Source organism: Equus asinus, chromosome 4, assembly GCF_041296235.1.
Source record: "Equus asinus isolate D_3611 breed Donkey chromosome 4, EquAss-T2T_v2, whole genome shotgun sequence".
NCBI classification, from domain to species: domain Eukaryota; kingdom Metazoa; phylum Chordata; class Mammalia; order Perissodactyla; family Equidae; genus Equus; species Equus asinus.
In genome coordinates, this window is record NC_091793.1 from 33,996,707 (window position 1) to 34,023,138 (window position 26,432).

Consider the following 26,432-nt stretch of genomic DNA (forward strand, 5'->3'; position numbering starts at 1 on the left):
TGGGACCTGGCAATCTACAAGGTTTTGTCAGCTCTGCAACTCCTCTGCTGCACACAAGGACAACAAAGTTGTGAAGCCTGGCCATCTCCAAGAGGACTTTGTAACCCCACACAACTAGAACCCCTCACTATTAGCCTGGCCTTGTCCACTTTGCTGTGGGCTCAAAGCACTTGCCAAAACCTTGGACCCAGCTCCAACATTCGAGGCACGTGAACTGGGTGTCAACAAGCCCAAGAGATCAGAGGCTTTTGTAAAAGGTCCACACCGGGCAATTCTGTGTGTTATGAGGGCCTGCCTGGATTATCCCAAAGTCCCCACAGAAGTTCCTGATTTTGTTCTGCTCCTCTGCAATACTCTTTGGAACAGAATGGAATTCCCAGATGAGTCTAGAATAAGACTATCATCACAGTGATGCACCTGAGTCCTGTCAGTCCATGGCCAGCCCCAGAAAGTTGTGGTTAAAGTCCCAGAGTTGGGGGGGGGGGGGCACATGCTGAATAGCAAAATGATTAAAGGGCTCTGGAGTCAGAGTACCTAGGTTCAAATCCCCAATCTACTCTTTGCTGTGTGACCTTGGGCAAGTAACGACTTCTCTGGGCCTCAGTCACCCCCAGTAAAATGGGGGCAACAAGAGTATTTATTTCATGGGGTTTATATAGAATTAACTGAGATGATCCTTGAGCAATGCTAGCAAAGTGGCCAGGACAAAATAAGTGTTCAACAAATGTTTGCTAGGGAAAACGCAGACCCCCCCTGGAAATTTTCTCTGCTTCCTGCCAAGAGAGATTACTTTGGTTGAAGGAACAATAAATACCCAGGTGTAACAAGGTTCCTATAAAGATGCCTATTCTCGGGGTCCACTCCAGGATTAGGCATGTCAAGGACTGTCCTGGATGTAAGAAAAGCAATGGCAAGTTGTAGTCAACAATTGGCCTCCAAGACTGACTCTCAAACAAGGAAAGGACAAAGACCCCAATCTGCGAACTCTGGAGCAGTGTACCAGGTAGGGAAGGCATTCGCCCTGTGAGAAAGAAGCACCAGAGTAGTTCCAGGGACACGGGCTGGTGGTTGCAGCTTTGAAGTCAACACCACAGTGTCACTGAATTGTTCTCTCCCGGCAGCTTAGCCGCACTTTGTATCAAGTATTAACAGTTGACAAAAAACAGGGATCATAACTTTAAGAGCACAACAAGAAAGTAAGAGGGTGCTGACCGGGTTTGGAGGCTTAAGAAAAAAACATTTCAATACTTTTTCAATGAAGGTCCTTACCCTCCACCATCATTGGACAACCACTGGAGTAGAGAGCAGTGGGGATCAAGCTAGGGCAACCAAGTCAGCCAGGGTAATGTCAAAAGGGATGACAGCATGACCCCAAGGTTAGGAAAAGACAGCAGAGTAGCCACCGTGGAGGAGACCAGGAAAGACTGAGGAAGGAGACCTCTGCACATAGAAGGTACTCAAATAGCTGTTGAGGGAACAAGTAAATTTGATTTTCACAACAAGCTATGAGTTAAAGCTAGTATCTTTCCATTTTGCAGATGAGAAATCAGAGATTCCTAGAAAAAGATGCCTAAAGTAGCATAACTAGAAAATAGCAAATCTGCAACTCAAATGTAGATCTTTTCACTTTTGAGTTCATGCCTCTTTCTGTCATTTGCAAGTGCTCAGTAGGTCGAATCCACTGTATCTACAATGATGCAATGGTATCATTGTTTTCATTACTTTTGTTATCACTAATATTACATCATAAGATCTTTAGATGAACAGAATACGTATGACCTCTGCCTTCCAGGAGCATGTCATTTAGTAAACAAGTACACAAATAAATCTCTCCTGCAGCCTAAAGGAGCTTGGCTTGAGCCACCTTCCCAGGTTCAACGCCAGACCCAAGATTCCTGCCAGTTCCAGTGGATCATTGGCATGGTCACGTCTGGCTCCAGGCTCTTGCTTTGCTGCCTCTGCTGGCTAAGTTGAGCACCACTGCAACAGAGACATGAAACTCAGCCCCTTCTAGTATTTGCACACAAACATATACCCACCTAAATGGCATATGACCACACACCAAAAAGATTTCTGGTTACAGTAGACTTTACCGAAGGTTTACAAAGGAGAGGTTAACATCCTGTGGTGCGTTCCACTTCAAATAAACTGTCGTTCAGGTTAGAAATTAGACGTCTCTGTTCTTAAGATACCTTTCAGCCAAGCAAGCATCCAGGAACTTTGACTAGCCACTTCACCCCTAAGTAAAGCCAACCTTCTTTCTACCTACACGGATACACCCCTCTCACTTCTCTGTTCTCTCTCTCCTTCCATTTTTCTTCTCAAAGCACAAAGACGTTCATCTTGTTGTCTGCTTCAGAGGAGTATAACCATCACCTTTATTCTCTTGGGTTCTGCTAAAGCACAGCCATCTTTTCCTACAAGTGTTTTGTCAGTGTATCAATGTGCTTTCCTCCCGAAGAGTTCTTCCAGTGCCAGCTGTTAAAATAATCCGCTAAATACCTTGCTAGGACTGTATTAGTAAAGGGTCGATCTGATAAGCCCAAGAAAATAAAGATTTTAAATAGAAAGAAAAGAATGCCTTCCAGTTAGAGATATTGATAAAATCTTAAGCGAGAATGTTGGATTTACGAAGGGCATTCCGGGCAAAGGGATAACACGAACAAAGAGGTACAGGTCTGTCCGGGAAAGATGCTTGTTCCAGGACCCTGGATTAAAGGGGTAAAAATGGGAAAAAAGAGTCTGGCAATGCATTCTGGAGCCAGTGTGGAAGGGTTTGGAGAGATCTCGATTTCATTCTGTAGGAAGCGGGAAGCTATTTTTGAGCAGGAAATTATTTTACAATCTCAGTGTAGAGATGAGAAATATAGATCATTTATCAGCACAGAATATCCCTCCACAATAGCAAAGAAATGTGTATGGAGAACAAAGGAAGACCATAGAGTTCAGGTTCAAGATTTCTCCGGATCATTTCTGTGGCTCTTGAGGAAGCTCCTTAACTGTGACATGACCAGAAGGTAGAAAGCGGCAGGGGGAAGCACTCTCTCATAGCTACTGCTGTCTGTCAACAGTTCTGAGTATCTGTTAATTAAGATTTTGCTATTGATAGTTTTCCTCCAATTGGAACAGAAAAGTGGATCTCACCCCGTGACACTCCTCCTACCTGTGAACAGAGTTTGACCAGGAGCAGCCAACTGTGGAGTGTCATAGGGGAGAATACATATGAAGGGAAGGTAGTCTGGCTATTTGTACACAGACTGTCCGTACATTGACTTTAAAGTTGGACTGATTTGGGTTTAAACCTGGTTCTGCTATTTACCAGCCATATGACCTTGGGAAAGTCAATTAACCTCCTTGTGAGGACCAAACAAAACACAATTGCAGCCCAGATTAAGTGTGTGAGCCTCTGTCAGATTCAGAGAGGTAATGGATGGAAAGTGTCTGGCACATATTAAATGCCCAATAAATAATAGCTATCATCATCGTCTTATTCTTCTTACTCCAAAAAGTTGGAGAATTGTGCAGAAATGTGATGTCTCAGTCTCTCCTATTGTACCCACCTGGGCATCAGAACCCTACAAAAATCACCTTCAGGTGCTGCCTCACCCTGGCCTTGTCATTGAAGAGAGATGACTGACCCCACCTCTGTTAAACTTTCCCTGGCATCATAACTCTTCTGCCCAGTCACTACCTCATACCCACCTCATGCCCACCTCCTGCCCTCTACTACACACCCTGTTCATATTCAACTCCAAGTTTTATCAGAAAGCCTTTCTACCTCCTCTCTGCTTAACCAAACCCCAATTCTGCTGCAAACAGAACCTGGGCCAGATGCTGGGAAGAAGAGTAAGATAAACAGGACCCAGGCCTGCCCTGTAAGGAGCCTGCAAATTAGCAATGACTGTGTCTTATTCATCTTTCTGCCTCTAAATCCTGACACAAAGCAAGAACGCTATGATTGCTGCTGTTACTATCGTTGCTGTTACTATTGTTGTTGTTATTGTTTTCGTTATTTAAATGCTTGTTAAACTGAACTAGTAAATTAGTGAGTTAACTTCAGTACAACTTTTCCTCCAATATGGAACTCCTCTATAACACTGGAGCATAATGAAAGGGGTAAGACAGATCAGCAGGGTGAACTAAATGTGGTTTTCCATAGCTTTTTGCTGGTATCATAGGGACATGATTTGATTGAGTATTGTGGCTAATGAGCCAAATATTAGACTCTGAACAAACTGCAGTAAGCTTACTGGAGCCAAATCTCAGAGATAATGGAAGAAATGGAGGAGCAAGATCAAATTAAGTGTGATCAAATAAGTCCATAAGTAAATAAATGATAAATATTAATAATAAATATTTAATAAGTCCATAAAACAGAGGTATTATGACTACACCTTCATATTGCTCCTCGCACACCAAAAGCCACTGTTTCTCACTATTTCTTTAACTCCACAGGTACTGTGGAGTTACATACGACTGGATACTTGACAGTTCTCTAGTTCTGATTAGAATGACCTCTCTTTATTGCTCAGACCTCCACATAATATACAATTCTTAAAAAAGGGTCAATGACAAAGCTGCCAGAACAAAGTTCGCCATTAAGTTCTTTGATATCACAGATAATGGTAATAAGGTGCCTGGACATCTTGCCTTGACCCATGACAGGCAAAAATGAGGACATCTGAAATGTTAATCTAGAAAGGAACAAGTCACAAAACTTGAATGGTGGTGTCATCCTCCTCAGCATTTCTTTGAGTGGCTTTATCACAAGGGCATGGCCAGTGATGGGCTTTGGAAAGAGCACTAAACCAGAAGTCAGGATTCCTGGATTTTAACGCCAGCATCACTCTAGAAGCTAAATCATCTTGGGCAGGTCGTTTAATCTCTCTGGGCTTTATTTCTGTGACTGAGAAATGAAGAGGTTTGGACTGGTGACTCTCTGCCTTCCTCCCAGTTCTTGATTCTCTGCTATTTAAGGAGCCTTAGAAGTTAGTTCCCCTGAGAAGCTTGGGCCAGGAGGAACAGACATTGCCACCATCCATATTTGCTGTGACTTTCTCTTTGTTCTCTGCTAATTGGAAATTTCTGAGACTGATTTTGCTGCCAGCAGAAACCATGGGAAAGGAAGGAAGCACTTGTGGGAATTTTGACCAAGGGCATCTAGAAGCTAAAAAATACAAATGTGAGAAAAATACATATATAATGAGGCCAGGACAACACTGCCACGGACCTTCTAATGAGACAATTGTGTCTGGAAAACAATAAGCAAAACCACATTTAGAACCAAGGAAAACATGTAGGAACAATGAGTGGAGGATGCTTCCATTTCCCTAACCTCTGGGTAATGCTAATATCAGGAAAAAATACCAATGGCAAAGCTTAGCAAAGCTGGCTTGATTCTATGGATACCATGAATTAAAATTGCTTTTAAATCTTTCCTACAAACTCAAAAATGCGTTGTTCTGCTGATGAGAAAGTGTGATGAAAATCAAATTGGTGCTTAAAAAATATTGGCCCTTAAACATTTTGAAATCTAATCATTTGGGGGAAAAGCAAGAGTTCATTTGAAATCATGTTGGAAATAAATAATATGAAGGATCTGTCCCGATAAATGTCAAGACGTAATTTATATGTTCTTCAGAGCAGGATTTTAAATGAGAGTTGTATGTGGTAGTGAATGGCATTGTAGTATGTCAGCTTTTCAGTGTGAAAAAGTTCATGATTGTGATAAAATCACCGTTATTGTGCCTTCTGACTTAAAACTTCCAGCATCCTTCTTTTGACAAATGTTTACAGTATAATGATGAAGAGTAACAGAAGTCAAATAGATCTGGTTTGAATGAAACCTCTGCCTTTTATTAGCTGAGAGTTGAGTGACTTTGGACAATGCACTTTACCTCTTAGAATTTCCATTTCTATTTCTGTAAAACAAGGATATAATAATGCTCTCCTGAAGTTTTTGAGAAAGGGCTTAGAACAACACCTAAGATGTAAGTGGAATAAATTGTTTTTATCTTCTTGTTGTTTTTATAAGCTACATGTGCATCGTCCTGGGAGGTTAAAAAAATAAGTGCCAAAATTTTGTTTGCATATCCATTTGTTTCTGAGTTCCAAGTGACTTAGAAGGGTTTAAACATGTGGGCCCTGTGTGAATTCAGAGGTGGTTGGATGGAAGCTGCTATGAATTTCTGGGGCTAAGACATCCCTTTGATCTAGGTGAGAGAGAGTAGTAGCAGCAAGCCATCATTTGAGCTGCACTACTAGAAAAAAATGAAAAGACTTTCCTATGTGAACTGAGATTGTTAGCTATTTTCTTCCCTGGGGACATATCTGGTAGGAGCTGAGGACTGATTTGACATAGGGAGAGGGACACCACAAGCAGTGAGAGAAGCCAGCACAGCTTTTGATAATTACATGAGTTGGCATGACAGATGAAATCCAGAGGAGCCCCAGATGCATAACCATTTTTCCCATGTGGGATTTGCTAAGTGCTGGGCAGCAAGAGGCCAGGGGGGCTGAAAGGATGGGATGAAATCTCCCTCAGTCTCACAATTCTTGGACAACAAAATTCTGCTAGAGGGAGTGCTGTGTAACAAGCATACCCTAGATCTCATCCTTGAGACATCTGACGACAGAAATGGACAGAGTTTAACCAAAGCTGCTACCCAGCCCTAACACAGATAAAAATCTGATTACAGAGAAGTGATTAACACCTCAGTTTAGCTGTCAAACAAAGGAAAGGGCAAGAACTCCCTGGCAAAAATAATATTGTTTCTTTTATATGCATTGGTGTGTGAGACTCAATCAAAAATTATAAGGCACGTGAACAGGCATCAGAGAAGTGGCTGGTAATCAAGAGAAAAAAAAGATGCTAGGATCAGGCCTGCATATCATCCAGATATTGGAGTTAGCATACAAAAACTTCAAAATAACTATAATAAATACAACAAATGTGTTTGTGAAAATAGGAGAAAGATGGGGAGAAGAAAAGGAAAGATGACACAGAATTACATCTATAAAAAAATGAAAACGGCTATTTTAGAACTCAGCAAATAAAATATCTGAAATTAAAAACTTGTGGCTGGGTTTGACAGTAGATCAGAAATTGAAGACAGAATTAGTGAAATTGAAGATAGGTCAATGAAAAATTTCCAAACTGAAGCCCTGAAATTTTTTAAAAAAAGGGGGAAAAGGAGCAAAGATAGAAATTACAGAACAGAATATAACAGACGTGGGACATGGTCAAATATACATAATTGGAGTCTGAGAAGGAGTAGAGAGAATGGGACAGCAGCAATACTGGCAACAAACAATTGCAGAGGATCCCGTGATTCTTCTTTGTTGTTAATGTTGTTAATTACATGAAATGCAGTAATTTTTAATGTTAAAATGACCTTATATTCTTAGAATAAGCCCCACTGCAGTAATCAGCAGGTCCCCAAGTCACCTCAGCCCAGATCCCTCCTCTTATAGCTCTTGCCTATCTTACTGGGGTCAACACACTGTGGTTGCAATCTCTTGGCTGTGCCCCAAACTGGGGACCCCATCTTCCAACGGGGACCTCCGCATCCCATAATTGCCACTCCTAATGATCTGAGGTCTGGAGCTGGGCCACACTCGCAAAGTATCCTTTGTACAGAGCAGAAGTTTCTTGCTGTCATGTTACTGCTCTAGGACACGCCCTTCTGAATACCTACAAAGCAGATCATTTTTGGATGGCCCTGAATGTTAGAAGCTTTCATTTATTTATTAGGGCCAAAATCTGCCTATCAATGAATTACAACGTAATTCTGGGATAGAGTTATTCAGACCAAGGCTGTTATCACACAACAATTGTGTAAGTGCAGGAAGAGAGTTCTCATATGCCCCCGTTGTCTCTTACACAAGCTAAACATCTCCACTTCTGTTGACTGATAGCATGTACTACTACTTACTTCTGTATGAATTGGGACTCTTCCGGTTACCTATGTTAGAAACCTAGCTAATGTTGGCATTAAAAGGCATAATTTATCACATAGCTGGGAAATGTCAGGGATTAGAAGTGGCTTCAGGTATCCGGGTGCTTTGTGTTCCTTGAGTTGACTTCACTTTGGGCAGCTGCCCCCACATGGGAACATATGCGGCCATGAGCAAATCCCAGTTGACATCATCTTCAAAGCATATGATTAAAGAGCAGGGAGCACCTGCTTCTTTGAACGCTGGCAAAAGTCTTGACTGACGTTGATTGCCTGTCTACTCCTAACCAATCCCACGTAACCAGGGTGATAAAGTGTTCTGATTGACCAGGCCTGGTTCTGTGTTAAGGGGAAAAGGGAAGGAAAATCAGCCCTACTCAAACCAAAGGAAAAAGGATCCAACCACCAGGAGAAAGGGTGGAAGAAAATCACTCAAGTCTAGCAATGTCCTGCTACAAATTAGGTGACAGAGATGTCAATAGATGCATGATTACACTTTTAAAAAGTTGCACAATGGTATGTCAACTTGTGAAATAACAAGAAATGTATATATTAGTCTCTGACTCCGGTTTCTGACACAGAGCTCCCAAAACCCCAGTAATTTCCTAAGCAATAGGGGTGCTTGGATATTTTTTGTTCCAATGGTTGGTCTTTGACCCCGGTTCCTGATACAGAACTCCTAAATCCCTTGGAATTTCCTGGGTGACAGGAGCACCCTTTGTTCTAATGAGGTGACTCTTGGCTGGCTCCTGGATGAGGGCTGATCACCAGAAGGATGTAGCTTAATTAGAAGCTTGAGATGTTCAGCCCCACTTCCTACCTTCTGGGCTGGAGGGTGAGTTAGTAATCGATCATGCCTGTGTGATGAAGCCTCCATAAAGATCCCTAAGACATGGGATTCGGAGAGCTCTTGGGCTGGTGAACACATCCACGTGCTGGTAGGGCGGCACACCCCAACTCCACGGGGACAGAAGCTCCGGTGCTTGGGACCCTTCTGGACCTCACCCTCTGTATCTCTTGCTCTGGCTTTTCCTTTGTAGCCTCTGCCGTGTCCTTTATTATATAATAAACTGGTAAATGTAAGTAAGTGTTTCCCTGAGTTCTATGGGGTGTTCTAGCAAATTAAGCCGAAGGAGGGGGTCATAGGAACTCCAGTGCATAGTAGGTCCACCAGGAGTACAGGTTTCAACCTGGGCCTTGTGATTGACTCTGAAGTGGGGGTAGTTTTGTGGGCCTGAGCCCTTAACTTGTGGGATCTGATGCTAATTCCAGATAGGGAGTGTCAGAAGTGAATTGAATTTCAGGACACATAGCTGATGCTGGTGAATTGGCCAGGGTGTAAAAAAGCCCACACATCTGGTTACAGAAGGGTTGGTATGAGTAGCAGTCATAGTAGAGAGAGGAAAAATGAAGACTTTTCTCAATACAAAACTATTTTACGATTTTTAATAATAAATAGACATTTTATTTGCACACAAATAGTTTAAGCGTACACCAAGAAGTCTGGAAGGATGCACACCAAACCTTTAAGAATGACTACTTCTAAGTAGTGGATTGATGTAGATTTTCACTTTTCACTCTATTGCGTTTATTTGTACGTTTTTTCACAAAGAATATCTGATAATTTTATAATTAAAGAAAAAGTTCAATAAGTTAATAAAAATTTGATTATCTCTCTTTTTCATAAAATTTATTCCATAGGAAATATATGTTTATTGTAAGTAAAAAGAATTCAGCATAAAGAAAAATGTTAAAATTATCCATTCCCACCATTCAGTGACAACCAGTTAATATTTTGGTGATCATTCATCCAAATCTTTTCAATGCATATAATTATCCTTTCATTTACAAAAATGTGCTCATGCTAGATGTATTGACTTGTTAGCTTTTCTCTTTTAACAATATATTGCAGATTTTTCACAATCTCCTGGTCTTTTCTTTAACTATCAAGGGAAGTGTTTTTCATGCTTACTTAAACGTTGAGTTTTTTTCATGTAAATATTTCTTGATCTGATAATATAAAGTGACATAAGGACATGAGGGAACAGCTACTCTGCTGAAGGGAGTATAAATTGGAACAGCTACTTTAGAGGGAGATTTAGCAACATCTATTAAAATTGGAAATGCCCATATGCAGTGTCCCAGCAATTCACTGGAAACACACACATGCACAGAGCAATGGGCTACGAGTGTTTCCATTTCATTGCTTTTTATAATAGTAAAATATTAGACCTTGCCTAAAAGACTATCAGTAGGAAAATGAATAAATAAAATGATAGCCATAAACAAGATGGAATCCTGCCTAGCAGTTCATTTGTTTATTCATTCGTTCATTTCTTCAACAAATAATTATTAGGTAATTACTATAGGCCAAGCTCTGTTCTAGGGGCTTATGAGAAAAGCACGCAGATTCCTGTCCTTGTAAAGCCTGTATTTTAATGAATTTAGACAAAAATAAAAACAATAAGTATAATTAATATCATTTAGTATGTTAGAAAATTATAGCTGCTACGGAGGAAAAAAGTAGAGTGGAGGAAGGTGTGCAATGTTAAAGGATATCGTCAGTGTTGTGGAGGCCTCATCGAGAAGTGGTACTGGAGCAAAGGCTTGAAAAGTGTGAGGAAGTTAGCCGTGTGTATATTAAAGGAAGAGCAGTCAAAATAGAGGAAATAGCAAGTGCAAAGGCCCTGAGGTAGAAGCACATCTAATGTGTTCAAGGAGCAGCAAGAAGGTCAGTGTGACAAGTAGGGCAATGTACTGGGAGATGAGGACCTAGAAGTAGGAGAGGAACCCATAGGTTATGTCAGGACTGTAGCTTTTACTCTCAGTAAAAATGAATGTATCCACAAGCTTATACCTCAAAAACACTGTTGAGTGAAAAGCGCAAGTTGCAAAATAATGATTGTACAGCATAATGTCATTCTTATACATTTTAAAACATAGGAAACAATACCACACATTGTTTTAAAAGGTCTGGAAGTACAAAGTAAACTCTGGGAATTGGGTGGCAAGGAAAGAATCGGGAGGGCAGTCAAGGGGGACTTGTCTTAGTCTGTTCGAGCTGCAATAACGGAATACCGCAGACTGAGTGGCTTAGAAACAACAGGGATTTATTTCTCATAGTTCTGCAGGCTGAGAAGTCCGAGATCAAGACGCCGGCAGAGTAGGGGTCTGGTGAGGGCCCGCTTCCTGGTTTATAGCTGGCACCTTCTCACTGAGTCCTCACATGGTGGAAGGGACAGGGGATCTCTCTGAAGCCTCGTTTACAAGAACCCTTATCCCATCCATGAGGATCATGACCTGATCACCTCCCAAAGGCCTCGTCTCCTAATACCATCACCTTCGGAGGTGAGGATTCAACAGGAATCTGGGGGGGACACATTCAGATCACAGCAGGACTTTACTTGTAATATTCTTTTTTACAAGGCAACATATTTCTATGTTACTTATATATATCCAAAATATGTAACTATATGTATAAGCACATACACACACACACACACTCTTTTTTAAAAATCTATTTTAAAAATGCCAAAATGTTAGCAGATAGAAAGTGATTATATGAGGAACTCTTCTTTTTTGTTTGACTTTTAATATTTTTTTTTTAAAGATTGGTACCTGAGCTAACAATTGTTGCCAATCTTCTTTTTTTTTCCCCTGCTTTTTTCTCCCCAAATCCCCCCAATACATAGTTGTATATTTTAGTTGTGGGTCGCTCTAGCTGTGGCACGTAGGATGCCACCTCACCCTGGCCTGACGAGCAGGGCCATGTCCACGCCAAGGATCTGAACCAGCAAAACCCTGGGCCACCGCAGCGGAGTGCACAAACTTAACCACTTGGCCATGGGGCTGGCCCCGATTTTTAAATGTTTTTAACATTCAAAATTAAACTAAAATAAAGAAAAACTTCAATACCTTTCAATGTGTATCTCAGTCACATGCCATCTTCGTGGCTTTCTCTCCTTATTCCAATCCCCAATGGGTGTTGTCTTGTGTAGTTTTAATTCATTTGTCTATTTCATTGGCCACATCCTCTGTCATTGTGGCATCCATAAACCTGACAAACACAACTTCTATTCCATCATACAAACACTGATAAAAATGTGGATCAACAACAAAGGCAGAACCTTGTGGTCCTTCTCTCCAGCCTGTCCTCCACATTTACCATCATGGACCCTTTCAGGATACGGTTGATCCCCACTAACCTACCTGAGCTCCAACTTAGCCCACACTTTCCCGTCTTGCCCAGAAAGATAACAGGAGAATCTTTGTTGGATTCAGTGTTAAAATTATTCCCCTTATCTATGGAAAGCAGAAATTAAGAATATAAAGCATAGGGGCCAGTCTGGTGGGGCAGTGGTTAAGTGTGCACGTTCCAATTCGGCAGCCCGGGGTTCACCAGTTCGGATCCCGGGTGCAGATGTGGCACCACTTGGCAAGCCATGCTGTGGTAGGCATCCCACATACAAAGTAGAGGAAGATGGGCACGGATGTTAGCTCACGGCCACTCTTCCTCAGCAAAAGGAAGAGGATTGGCAGCAGTTAGCTCAGGGCTAATCTTCCTCAAAAAAAAAAAGAATATAAAGCATTGGTTTTTAAGACAATGCCATGGGGATCCATAGACTCTTGCCTGAGTTAATTTGATTGACTCTGTGAGATGTTGAGTCTTTAACCATGTGCAAAGGGCAGTCCCAGGATTAAACAAAATATATAGCCACCAAGTACAGCTACCTCTGCTGAAATAAATAAAACCAATTAATTGGCAGTGATTATTTACCTTTCTAATGCAGTATAATCAGCCTTGCACACTGGTTATTCCCCAACAAATGCGCTCACCAGGCTATTCCATGCACAAATCTGTTTCTCATTATTATAATCCTTTAGATGATAATCTGAGAAATATTCCTGCATTTTTTACTTTAAAAATAAAACCAGGTCAAGTGCTTTTTGGTCATAAAGATTTAAAGATCACTCTATCTTTACATTATGACTGTAGGTTGTATAGGAAATAGTATATATTGCCTTTTGAAAAAATCTTACAGCCATATATAATGGGACAGTAACATAACCCTTCTCACAGCATCCCTTTGCTTGAAAAAGATTCATGAGTGTCACTTGAGAAAATTGATCCACCTTCCTTCCATTTAGAAATGGTTCTGCTTATGTGTCAAACCTCGTGCTCTCCCTTCCCCCCACCTCTTTCGTGTCTTCAGGAATGTTTTCAGAGGAGCAGAAGGTTTATGCGTTTTTGTTACTAGCGCTCCTACTGTTTCTGCTGATTCACCACCCGAAGTCTTAATTCTCTGTTTGTAACCCCACAATTGGCTACCAAGGAGATAATTTCAACACAGTCATGCTAGAATTATGACCTGAGGACAGAGATCACAGGGAAGTGGATGAAATCCTACAAAGGGTCCTAAATCACAAAGAAGAACCAGAAACAGGATCATTTTCAGCCAAATTATCTGTTCTAGCTTTACTACATTTAAAAATAAAATTCACAGGCTGTTTTCCCCCCTGTTGGGCTTTTAAAACTCATTTCCAAGGTTGTTATTGCAGTCATTAACTTCTTCACAGCTAGAATTCTGACTAGGGAGGCAAGTTCGGTCACTTTAAAAATGTCAGCACTAAAAATTGGTTGAGTTGAGCTGGATGAAATCTGCTGGGTTAATCAGCAGCAGTTTCGGACCTCAGCACAGTTCAGAAATGAATTTCACACCTAAATTTCATCTCCACATTTTGCAAGGCAGGCAATTTGCTGCTGGTTCAGTCAACATCAGAACAAATTCATTCACGAAGGTCCACGCGTTACTGTGAGCTCTGTGGAATGTCAAAATAAAATTCAAAGCAGCCCACGCTCAAATTAAACAGAAGAAACAACCCTCACAATGTCTCTGCTGGGTGTTGGCAAACACAGACGGGCTGGTGCCAAGCCAGGGGCAGCCTCGGGAATTGTGAAATCTCAGCTGTGCCTGTTTCGTGGGCTTCTGTGATGTGAGATTGCTTGGTTTACTTCCATTTTTCCACACTGGCTTCTAGCCCTTAGAAACACTAAAACTTTTCTTCAGGCTGGTATGATGTGAAAGAGTAAAAGAAAGACATGGTGCATGAGGTTGGGGACGTATCTTAGTCTTAGTCACGTACCAATTCTAAAAAAACGGAACCACTATTGAAATACTGTGGTGGACACAGCCTAATGCGACCCACAAATCACACTCTTGTGTAACCCCCTCTCTTTGATTGCGGGCGGGACCTGTGATTTGCTTCTAACCTGTAGAACATGGAAAAGTGTTGGACTATCACTCCTGTGACTACGATATATCTACCAGACTCCATCTTACCAGACTGGAGGGAAAGTCTGACCCACTGGCCTTGAAGAAGCAAGCCGCAGTGTGAGCTCCCCAAGGAGAGGAGCATGTGGCCAGGAACTGCAGGTGGTCTCTAGGACCTGAGAGCCTCACACCTACAACCACAGGAACTGAATTCTTCCAACAACTATGTGAGATTAGAAGACTCGGAACTCCAGAAAGGAGCGCAGCCCTGCCTGCCAACAGCTAGATTGTAGCCTTGTGAGACAGTGAGCAGAAGACTCAGATAAGCTGTGCCCAGACTCCCAACCCACAGCAACTGTGAGATAATAAATGTTGTTTTGAGCTGCTCAATGTATGGTAATTTGTTATGCAGTAATAGAAAACTAATAGAGTGACCGACAAAATATTCACATGGGAAAACATCTGCATGACCACTGGAAATCAAGGATTGGAGCCACCTACAGACCAGAAATCTACAGGAGTTTATTCTCCAGATACAGTCTAAGCGGTCCTGGATCACAGGAAGATGGCAAAAGCTGCCCTCTTCCTGAAAGCATGATTCTGGAAGGTAGGAAGAAGAACTGATAGGACCCCGCTGACACCTCCAGATCAGTGAGGATTCATTGGGATGCAAACAAAGAGGGCACAGCTTCAAGTGGCTTACCATAAAGGAAATGTGATGACTCCAGAAAATGTAAATGCAGAGGAATGTCTCTCTGGAGTCCGGTGAGGACTAACTCAGCTACTCAATGATGTCACTAAAGCCCAGTGTTGTTTTTTTTTTTCCTAACTCCACTTTCCCTACGATGGTGTCAGATATATCCTAAGACTGGCTTCTCCACCCCTATGGTCTCAAGATGACTACCAACAGTTCCCAGTACTGCATGCCTCCTCTTTCACTTCCACCAGGAAAGAGAATCCCAGTATCCTCAGCAAATTTCTGAAAGTCACATTGACTGGACTGGCTTAGTACACAAGCCCATCTTCTAGACCAATCCTTGCAGCCAGGGAACTGAAATGCATATTTGGTTCAACCAAAGTCATATGTTCCACCCACCAAGCTGGGCATGGACTAAGCATGATGGAAACACACAAAACCTAAATGGAAATCACAACTCTTTGGGAAAGGGAGTGGGTCATGGATACAAGGAGGCTACTAACAAATGTCTACCAAAACCCCAACTCAAAGAGGTGGGGTCGACACCATCCTGAGACTCAGAGAGCGGGAGGGCATTGGGAACCCATCGGGAACCCCAGTCTTAGAACATTCTCACCTCAGCCAATAAATAGCACGTAAGGCTCCAGCTGCAGCCATGTGGGAAGGCCTTAGACTTTGCTCCTTGAAAGAAGTCTCAGCAAGCAGAGGATTGCACATGACAGGGAGCCATTCTGTCCTGCATTTGTGCAATGGCACAAAGCTCAAGTGCTGGTGGTGACTGCAGTTGTGGCTCTAGATCCTTCTCCAGGCCCCTTAGTCTTCCAAATCACTGAGTAAGCAATCTGATGATTTAATTGTATTTTTCTCATTTCTTCCTTCAAAACAAGTTTTATTTTGAGATGTTTTGTCATAAACCCACACACTATCAGAAACCAGTCCAACTCTGTCTTGGCTATAAATCGATCCCAAGCAAGTCAATATATCCCTCTATAGGAATAGCAAATAGAATAACTACAGAGCCCAGTAAACTACTCTACAGGTCAAAAGAATAGAGTAAAAAAAGTCTAAGATGGCTGAGAAGAGCTACCTTATTTGAAATAGAGTTATTGCAAGAAGTAGAAAAATTAGACATTATCTGACTCATGATTCTTTGACTTTAATTTTCAAGCCACAAGTATACAGTTGAGTTTATCATATGCCTCAGTTCATAACACACTAAGTACTTCATATGTCTCCAAGATTTAAGAGCACAGAGTCTGTTACCATGAAAAAGGAATCATTCTGTAAAAAGAAACATTGCACTGGAATAGTCCTATTTATCTAAAAAGTAAAATTGATGTTAAAGTCATTATAGAAGCAGTTAAAAGCAATTTGGTCTCTACAGAAAATGGAACAAGCGAAATTGTATGTGATGTCAAGAAATTATTCCTGACTACAGGGGAGAAGGTAAGAGTAATGAAAATAATACGGAGAGAAGATGAAATATCAGAAGCAAGAGATAATAGCAGATCTCCCCTAAAGAAAGAGAACCAAAGAAAGAGAGAGAATTGTCAAATAATACAGAAAATATTCCTTATTTGGGAAAAGTATTTTAAATAATTGAGACTTCACATCAGACCTCAGGCAAAACTGAACCCGCTTTAACATATGCTGGTTAAACATTTCTAGCTTCAAATATAAAGGATCAACTTTTTTAAAAGAAAGAACATAGACTGAATTGAACAGTTCAAAAAAATTATGCACCATCACAAAGAAGTTTAAAAGAATAAGTAGAGACCCACCAAAAAGCAAATATTCCAATTGGCCACTATTTCAACAATTACTGACTGAAAATCATGTAAAAAACGTCTACAGACCTTTAGAAGAAAATAGTGCAGTGCAAGAATTACATATCTAGTTTTCACGTGTGATAGCAAAATAAAGACATTTCAGAGATGAAATTGCTCAGAATATGTACTGCCTAGAAAAGTTTCCTGTATAAATAACTCAGAGATGTTGAGCTGAATCTAGAAGCATTGAGATTAATCAATTTAAACATGGTTCCACTGGATTTTTGTAACCTAAAGCCCAAAGAGAAGCTCAAATAAAATCATACCTCTTTTCAAAAACTAGGAAAAAAAATTTTTTTAGGAATTTGCCAATTCAAAGACCTATACTGGCCATCAAGTCATGTAAACAAGTAAGCAAACCAGGATATTATCTGTCATGACAGACACACTTTTTTCAGTACACTTTTGTAAGCAGAAAAGCGTACATAGTGTAAGTGTACCAGAGAATGAATCTCCACGAGGACAACACAGCCAGGGGCCAGCACTCAGATCAGGAAACTAAACATACGAGCATCCCAGAAGCCACACCCTTGGTTAGTCATCACTGCCTCTCCAGAGATGAAAACCACCATCCTAACCTCTAACACAGCAGAGCAGCTCTGCCCATTCTTGTTGTTCATGTAAATGGAATCATACGATCTGGCTACTTTCAGTGAACGTTATGATCAGGACTAGAGCAATTCTTCCGTTTTCGTTGTTGAATATATCAATGTATTTGTCTGTTGATGATGGACATCCTATTGAAATGGGCATCAGGGCCCTTTCCAGGTTGGGGCCATTCTTTGTAGCGCTGTTAAAAGAAATAAAACTCCCCAAGCACAACAATAAATAGGAACCAACATTGGCCTGATTCGGGGAGACTGTAGGGAGTGGCAGAGACTGTGGTGAACTGGACACCGCTTGTCCTACCTGAAGCAGGGAGCCTGTCCTCAGATCCACTCCTTTCATACATATATGGGAGTGTGGGAATACAAACATAGTGTTGCCATTTTGGCCAATTAAAAAAAACGCTGGGCCGGCCTGGTGTTGCAGCAGTTAAGTTTGCACATTCCGCTTCTCGGCCCTGGGTCCGCCGGTTCAGATCCCGGGTGCAGATATGTCACTGTTTGGCAAAAGCCATGCTGTGGTCGGCATCCCACGTATAATGTAGAGGAAGATGGGCATGGATGTTAGCTCAGGGCCAGTCTTCCTCAGCAAAAAGAGGAGGACTGGCAGTAGTTAGCTCAGGGCTGATCTTCCTCAGAAAAAAAAAGCTTGCAATCCAAATTTTTCCATAAAATCTCCTAATTTTTAATGTTGGATTAATATTTTTTTAAAAAATTGTAGGGTCAATCAGAACTCCAGGCTTGAAGCCTCAGATCTGGATATTCACGATACAGAACCACTTGTGAGCCTTTAGACTTTGCATGGGTCACATCTCAGGTCACTTTCTCCCGAAAGAAAACTTACCCCGATTGAGTAACCCAGGCAGGAGGCAAAAAAGATGAGGAGAGCTGCCTCTCTGTGGCACTGGGGACAGCCTCGTGGGCCACACTGAGAGGTAAAGGGCCACCTTGGCCTTCCACATGGTTGACCCAGGGTCTTGAAGGAGAAGCTGACCCCGGGGATTGTCTTCCCTCCGGGGTGTCCCTTCCCAACCAAAATGCCTCCCTGTCCCCCTTCTCCTTGACAAATCAGGTGGAGGGTACACTATGCTTTTCCTGATAATCCTTTGTGACTTTTTTGTAGACTCTTAAATTTTCTTATTTAAGTTAGAAGCAGAGGTTGGAAATTTTTGCACGGGGATCAAATATCCCATTATCATATTCCCCCGGGAGAGAGAGTTGTACAATCATGCATGTGTGAGGGGACAAATAGAGAAAGCAAGACCTTCATTCCACAAACCAAAAGAGAAAATACTTTATCCACTTTCCTTTCTTCCTCAAGTGAAACAATTCCTTTCTAAACAGCCTTGGCAGGACCTCAGACTATTTTATGCTGGTTGCCTCCTGGCAAACTAGAGAAATGCCCTAGATAATGTGTTTTTGGCTTGATGGCAGTGACAGTGGTGACAGTGGTAAAGGGGGAGGTCAAGTCATTTTTCAAAGTTCTAAGTAAATGATATTCTAATAAGACCCATCAGAGAGAATTAAAGACTAACACAAAAATGATCACAGGCCGAGATCTATAAAGCAGACCTTTCTTTTCCTAAGGCAGCAGTCCCCAAATTTTTAACAAGTGTAAGAATCTCTTTGGAGAGGTTAAAACACAGACTTCCAGCCCCAGCCCTAGAGTTTCTGACCCAGGAGGTGGAAAGGGTGCAAGAATTTGCCTTTCAAACACCTTCCCAAGTGACGCTGATGCTGCTGGTCCAAGGCCCCCACCTTCAGAACCACTGACCGAAAGAAACCTTTACAACAAGTATCTGTAATGACTCTAAGCAATGAAAACGTCAGTAAATCAGACTTCATTAGAATTCACTTGAATTTGTTTTTCTAAAGAGTCTATGGAAATATTTTTTTACCTCTCCGTCCATTCTTGGGAATGTATGCAATATCTGCACCTAGACACCAAATAAAGTTTCTTTAGGGCCCTGCTGTCATGAGCACGCCGGCAGATACAAGTGCCTTTCCATTTGCCTTTTAATGATTTGAAAATGAATGCTCACAAGTTTGTTCCCAAGTACAGTGATCATCCCTTTCTTATTCAATGCTTATCAAAACAGTCTACTCATTAAATAGATCTACACGAACTGGTTTAAGAGGTGAACCAAATAAGGTCGGAAGGAATGATTCTCCCTTTAGAGAAAATAAACGGAACAGAAACTTAGCCCTGCCTCGCTGAGATATCGAGGAGGAGGACCGAACACCTGAAGGGGAAAGAGAAAGCCACATTTGCATCATTTTTGTGTTGGCTCAGCCGTTGTTCAGTAGAAACAAATCACCTGACATTTTTTTAGGCGGTCTTAGATTCTGAGCTGGCTTCCCTTTAGGCTTTTTCATAAACAAATAACTAGAAAAGTCTCTAAGGAGGGAGAGGCCAGTTCCTCTTTCAGCTTGCATCAGGTTTGCCTGCACTCGGCCAGGGAGGGTCCATTGTTACAGATGTGGAACCTGTTCCTCCGAGCCCTCGCCTGGCAGTCTGCTCTGTGGTGCTGCTGACTCCCTTGTCAGGACCCACCTGGACAATGTCACCTTCAGAGGCAGACCACCCCACAGGTACTAGAAGCGACATTCAGCTGCTCTCTGGGTTTCCCTCTTGTATTCTCTGTTTGTTCAGATCCTGTTGCGACCAGCTTCTTCTGGTCCTGTCTTGCTGGTTTCTCCAGATCTAAGTAGAATGGGTAAATTATTAATCTATGTGGTTTAATTTCTAGTACACTGAGATTGCTTCCCCAACATGGCGGGGGAAGGGTGGCGGGGATGTTTGCTGGATTCTTAAAGCTTGGGAGGTCAAGCCAAAGCATGATGAATTTTCTTTATAATGATCATTTATTGATTTAGTCTTTTAGAGAACATAAAGGAAAGGAGTTAGCCTGAACTCTTCTGTTAACTTTTGACTCTTTACCGGATCTGCGCAGGTAATCATTTAGGGAGGGCCCCCCAGGAGCCTCAGCCACCATCTCATTTAATCCCTGCTATGAGCCAGTAAGGGAGACGCTTTCATAAATGCAGCCCGGAGGCTGACAGGGGAGGTATGGCCTGTCCTAGGTCGCAGGCTAGCTGGCAGTGAGGTGGAGAGAGAAACCAGGTCATTTACTCCAGAGCCAGAGCTCTTCCCTCTCTGCAAACCGCCTCCCACAGCCGGGCAGTATTGAAAGTCTCTCCATTTCTGCGGTGAGTCACCTCAGCAGTTCCTATTATCTTCGTTCCAATAGTTAAGACACTGGCCAATAAATAATACTTACGGGCTCTTAAGTCCTATGGGACATCATAACCTCTTACCGGCCACCACACCCCTGTGTCAGGATGACAGGAAAGGAAATCCAGTCCTAACGCTCCAAGGAGGAGAAGGAAGGCACAAGGACAGAGAGGAAGCCCAAGGACTGAGAATTCTGATAGAACTATTATGTGAGTGCCTGTGTAAACACACTGAATTCCTGTAACGGCTGTGCCTGTGTAGATCTTGGACAACGCTATAAAGAGAAAATAATAGAACCCCCTGGGTGTGTACGTGTGTGAAAGCACCTGTAACTCCAGTTCTCAGCTCGGCACTTGTTTGTCGGGAGAATGAGGAACTGGCCCCTCCCATTCGGGAGCTGGAAAGAGACCTAAGACATCATCCGTGGTCAGGACGGGCCTTTGCAGTCTCCTCCAGCCAAGCTGGTATAGCCTTTGAAGCAGCAGCCAGAAATTACCAACCTAAAAACAAAACCAGTTCCCCCCCCACCTTAACTGAAATGTAAGTTTCCTGGCTGGTATTGCCCTCTCGCCTCAGCACGCGTTTTTGTTCTACGTGAAGCTCTGTAACACTTGAGTCCTCAGCTCGAAGTATGAAGGCAAACCCAGCATTAAGAATTGCAGATTTCTTTTGTAGATAACAGTTGAATTGACTTTAGCTGGTATCTGAGTAGCTCTCCTACGACTCTCCAGTCTAAAATCCATTACCTGTTAGTTTCATTTGGCCTTAAACCGGAGGAGAGCCAAAGAGTAAACATAGGAGAACATGGAGCCCCCAAAATCAATGTCACAGCATTGTCATGACAATGTCACAACATTGGGTTCCTCCCTTTGACTGATAAGAATAGATCTAAGAGCCTATTAATTCTCTTGCCCCAGGGTTGTTGGACTCTGTGCCTGAAACAGATTAGGATAAATAAATCAAAGGGGAGAGAGTGGCTGCGTAGGCAAGTACACAAACTGTAATGAGAAGGAGTGAATAAAATTAGGGAGTACATCAGTGTGGGCCACTTAGTGTGGGGTAACCATATGCTATAGAAACCTGTAACAATTAATGTATTCTCCAGAGAACGGCAGTAAACACAGTAATAGTCATTGTATTTCAGCTAGTACAATGATTGATACTCAACATAAGGAGGCCAGGTCATCAGGAAAAGATTTATTGGAGTTCAGAGTTCTCTGTTATAAAGTTGAGGAAGTAAATAATACACTGTAGGAAAAGTTCTACTAAAAAGTGCTTTCAGTGGAATTAACCTTGCATAGCACTAAAAAAGGAAATTATTAGCCATCCTTAAAATTTGTCTACCCAAGTGCATTCATTCCCAAAGGGTTCCAGATTGCTTTAGACTTATTGACTTGCTAGAATTATTCTTGGAGATCTCAGAATATATGGTCAACTACTGGTGTTCCATCCACAAACAAGCCATGCACCGTCTGAAACCACCTTCCCACATTGCCCATGGCAAGAGGAGGTGGTTAGGTTACCCTCTGCCCGGTCCCATACCAGGTCTGTAAATAATCCAGAGTTGACTACAGTTGACAGGACGGATAAGGATCGACACTTTCCCATATACAACTAATTTCCTCACGTGGGAAACTGCAAAATAATGGAACTGCAATAAGTCATTTCCATGTCACCATGGATCAAGCTGTCAAATGGTAGAATCAGCTTTGCTTGAGCAGAAGAGCTTACCTAGGAGATAATTCTGCGTTAGTGAATTCTGGAAAATACCTCTAGTCATGAGAAGTAGGGCATCTGGGTGGCATCAAGGTTTTTCTTTTCAAACTTGCAAGTTACTTTTCCAAGACATGGGGATGGATAAAATCTACAATGTCTTCTGCTAAATACTTTACACCAATATCTTTGAAACCATGTGACATTCTATAATTTAAACCTTGGGGCCAGGGGTCTTGTTTACCTTGTTCTTACGTATTCACATTACTGGAATACATACACTAAAGTACTAAAATAAATAAATGCAGATGTAAGGCAAATTTCATGTGTATTGATTCTCTTAAAACGGAATAATCAAAAGGTGATAAGCTTTGTGGCTTCCAAGAAGTCTCTGAGGTCACCAAGATTTTTGTAAGCTTTTTTTTTGTGAACCTAGAAGGAATATTAAGTAAACAGTAAACAAATTTCACCATACAAATTACATAGATGGAATGGCTGGAATCACTTGTGTTAATTACCTTCAGAATGTAAAGGATGTTAACGTTAACTGGGAGCTACCTCCTCAGACAAATCAGAAGTTTTCAGACACCTTTTCTTCTCATCTCAGTCTCCTTCATTTGCAACAGATTCCACACTCTGCTCTTCCTCACTGAAGATGCAACGAACTGCTTCCAATTATCCTCTGGAAAAGGACGAAAACATGCCAGAGGAAGAGCCACACTTGAATGCAGAAACTGAACAACCCCAGTGTGGTCCAGAGAACAGCAAGTCCGACAGTGTCCCCTGGAAGCTTCTAGCAACAGCACCTCTTAGCTGCATGGGGAAGACAGAGTCATCCTGCCAAGAGCTGCAGCCCGGGGGCTTTGGGGCCTCTGCTCAGCCCCTGCTGAAGAGCCTGTCAAAGAAGCACTGTGAGAACCAGGGGAATCTTCTCCACTTTGACCGGCAAGCCCCAGGCCGCATTTCCACCTCTCCCACTTTGAGGAGATTAAGGGGCAGTGGCTATGGGACTTCACGTTTGCTGCCTCAGCAAGAGACCGTGGAAGTACCCACCTGGGGAAGTTGGAAGGAGCTTGCAGGCTCCCCATGTTACCTTTCCAAGAGTCTACCTGGAAGCCCGAAGGATTCTTCACACTCTCTATCGCCCCTGAGACTCCACTCAGGGTCACCCACAGACCCTGAGAGGACCCTCAGTGCAGCTGACCCATTCGACCCCCAAATGCAGCCCACTGATGAGGATGCCCTTCCTGTGCTTCCACTCGTCGAGGAGGGGTCGCTTCCTCAGGCCTCTCTTCCAAGGAGAGGAGGCCACTCACCGCCCAGCCCCGCCCCACGGGTTCCTAGTCCTCAGGTAACACAGCTCTAAGCTTCCTGCCTCTCACTCAGTGGAGCAAAAAGCAAAACAGATCTCTGGGTCACCACATTACCCCAAAGGCCTGGGAGTGCTGTGATGGGAGACAGCACAGGAAGTCACTGCTGAGGGGACACACACTCTTTAGGACACATTAGCTCTCAAGTAAAGGGGGAAGTTTGGGGAAGAAAGAGAATGGAGGCTCACTTTCATCTTCGATATCCTTGAAGGCATTTTAAGGGGGGGCCCACCAATGTCAGGCTGCAGATGGTCCATCAGACATCAGATGGTAATGGTGGTGGCCCTCTTGCAAATACACACGATTAGAAGACAACCTGGCATGGGTGGTTTAAAAGAGGAGAAAGAGAGAATTATTCAAATTTCTAGTCTTCTCCCCTTCCCCCTCCAAAAGAAAAACCCAAAACATTTTAGCCAGGAAAGTTAATTGCCTCTCCTTTCAAGAGAGGAATTTGGAATTTTGGGTGGGTTTGAGCAAAACTAAAAGATATATTTTTTTCATTTATTTCAGGGAGAAGAACTGCATCGATCCAGGTGTGTATGTCTTTATTTTCTCCAGGGCTATGAAGTCTGTTGACTGTTTACTCTTACATCTTTATTTCTGTCCTGACATAGCCAAGCTGATGGTGTGTTAGTCAGGCACTTTGTTTTACAGCCCCGAAGACACTCTTGACATTTGTGGGTGAAATAATCTTAATTTCAAGAGTCTCCTTAAGAGCACAGCATTTTGCTGTGGCTTTTGGGGGCAGGGTAGGACAGCCACGTGTGGTCATGGCTTTCATTTTGAATTGTCAGTGATTTGGCCTGTGGCTTAATTAACATCCACTTAGCAACAGGTTTTGTCAGGTAGAGAAAATGGAAAGGCCAGAAACATGCAACAGCTTTTCAAAGAGAAATGCAGAGGACAAGAACAAAAGGAATAAGATGTGCGTTTAGGTCTGGGATGACCTTTAAAATGCCTATTGTGACAGACTGTGCCTTTATCTAGAATACAGGTGGATTGTGTCGCTTCAGAAACCAGCTCTGAACTTTCAGCATGGTCCCCAGGTTGTGGCAATGGATCTGCCACCCCTCTCAGGGATGAAGAGCTTCTGTGGCAGCAAGGGAAAGATCCATGCCCAATTTCACCCACCCAATTTATGGGATTGGTGGGAAAACCTTCGTTTCATTTGGAAAGTCACAGAGGAATCCTCAGGGAATTAGCCATCATTTTATTACTGGACCTCAATCCCCAAGCAAGAGTTTGCTGTTCATAGCAGGAAGGGATGAGATCCATCTACACAGTCTTTGTTGACTTTAACCCTAGTTGTCTTAAATGTATGAACAAAGATAGAGGATATTTACAAAAATCACAGGAAAATGGAAACTATTTTGTTAGTGTATCAGTTAGCTATTGCTACGTGACAAACCACCCTATACCTCAGTGGCTTAAAGCAACAACTCATTATTGTTTCTTATAAATCTACGTGTCCACTGAGGGGCAGTTGATCTAGGCCAGGCTCAGCTCCACCCCACATACCCCTCATCCTTTTCATGGGACCAAAGTCATGTTCTTCTTATGGTGGAGGGAGAGGTTCCAGAGGACAGGTGGAAGCACGCAGGCCTATTGCAGCCTGGTCTCTGTATCTTGCCTGATTCTATTGGCCAAAGCAAGTCACATGGCTAAACTCAGGGGCAGGAAATTATATGTCACCAACAGTGAGAGAACACTGAAGATATATGGCAAAGGGTGGGCATACAAGGGTTGGTGAAATATGAGGCTACTAATGCAAATCCTCCACAGTCGCAAAGCAGAATAAAGCTCTACAATGATACCTAGTTCAAATGTTGTCAGAGACAGTGAAAAAGAGAGTAGTGTCAGAGAAAGATGATGATGTTGATTAGCCATGCAGAGTTTAATAGGATGTGTAAGGATTTTGTTCCTTACCCTATGAGCAGTGCGAAACCATTGAATGGACTGATATGATCAGATGGATAAAAGGTAGACATGAGATTTAGATGAGGATGGACTCCAGCAGAACAATTAGAATGTTCTGGTAGGAGAACTTGGTAGGTTAGGCTCTGATGAAGGCAATGGAGTTAGAAAGAAGCATCTCAGTTCAAAAGATATTAGGAGAAACAATCCCTTAGACTTTGTGAATGGTAGACCCTAAGGGGTGATGGAAAGGAAGTTGTCGAGAATGACCTCCCAGCTTCTGGTTTGCACCACTGGGTGACTAATGGTCCCATTCACTGAGCTGAAGTAACCTTAGGGGGAGAGGGGGCATACAGGTGGGTAGGGTGTAGATCTTGACTTCAAGTTTGGATATGTTGAGTTTGAAGACCTATGGAACATCTGAGTGGAGACTTTGATTGGATACTTGATTAGAGAAGACATCAGAGATGGAGACGGAGATCCGTAAGTCTTTAATCAAGGAATGCTCCCAGAGCAGGTGAAGTCTGTGTCCGCCTTGATTGTAAGATCCAGTTAGCAGACATAAAGGCCAAGTGACGGGACACATCAAGAAATTTGCAAAAGATGACATGCAGGTAGTTTTGTTGACATGCAGAATTTTTGTGAGGCGATAACAGAAATAGTCTTGGTAAATTCAAAGGAACAACTTTGTCAAAGGACTTGAGGCCTTAAAAAGCTCTGTGGGCTTCCCTGGTGAATTCTACCAAACATTCAAAGAAGTCTTAATACCTATCTTTCTCACACTCTTCCAAAAAATTGAAGAGGAGGGGAAGATTCCCAACTCATCCTATGAGGCCTACATT

General features: G+C 42.4%; 1 protein-coding gene across 5 annotated transcripts in view; it reads left to right on the forward strand.

Annotated features, from left to right (window-relative positions):
* Window positions 1-19,767: 19,767 nt before the first annotated feature.
* PLEKHG7 (pleckstrin homology and RhoGEF domain containing G7) overlaps window positions 19,768-26,432 on the forward strand; it is a 57,707-nt gene continuing 51,042 nt past the window's right edge. For 4 of the 5 annotated variants that reach the window (XM_044744315.2, XM_044744322.2, XM_044744330.2 and 1 more), the window contains exons 1-3: window positions 19,770-19,950; window positions 22,933-23,657; window positions 24,187-24,209. In XM_044744315.2, the coding sequence (XP_044600250.2) occupies window positions 19,920-19,950; window positions 22,933-23,657; window positions 24,187-24,209 (779 nt within the window). In that variant the 5' untranslated portion in view covers window positions 19,770-19,919. Of the gene's footprint in view, window positions 19,951-22,913; window positions 23,658-24,186; window positions 24,210-26,432 lie in introns of all 5 variants that reach the window. The other variant, XM_070507051.1, reaches the window with a different exon arrangement.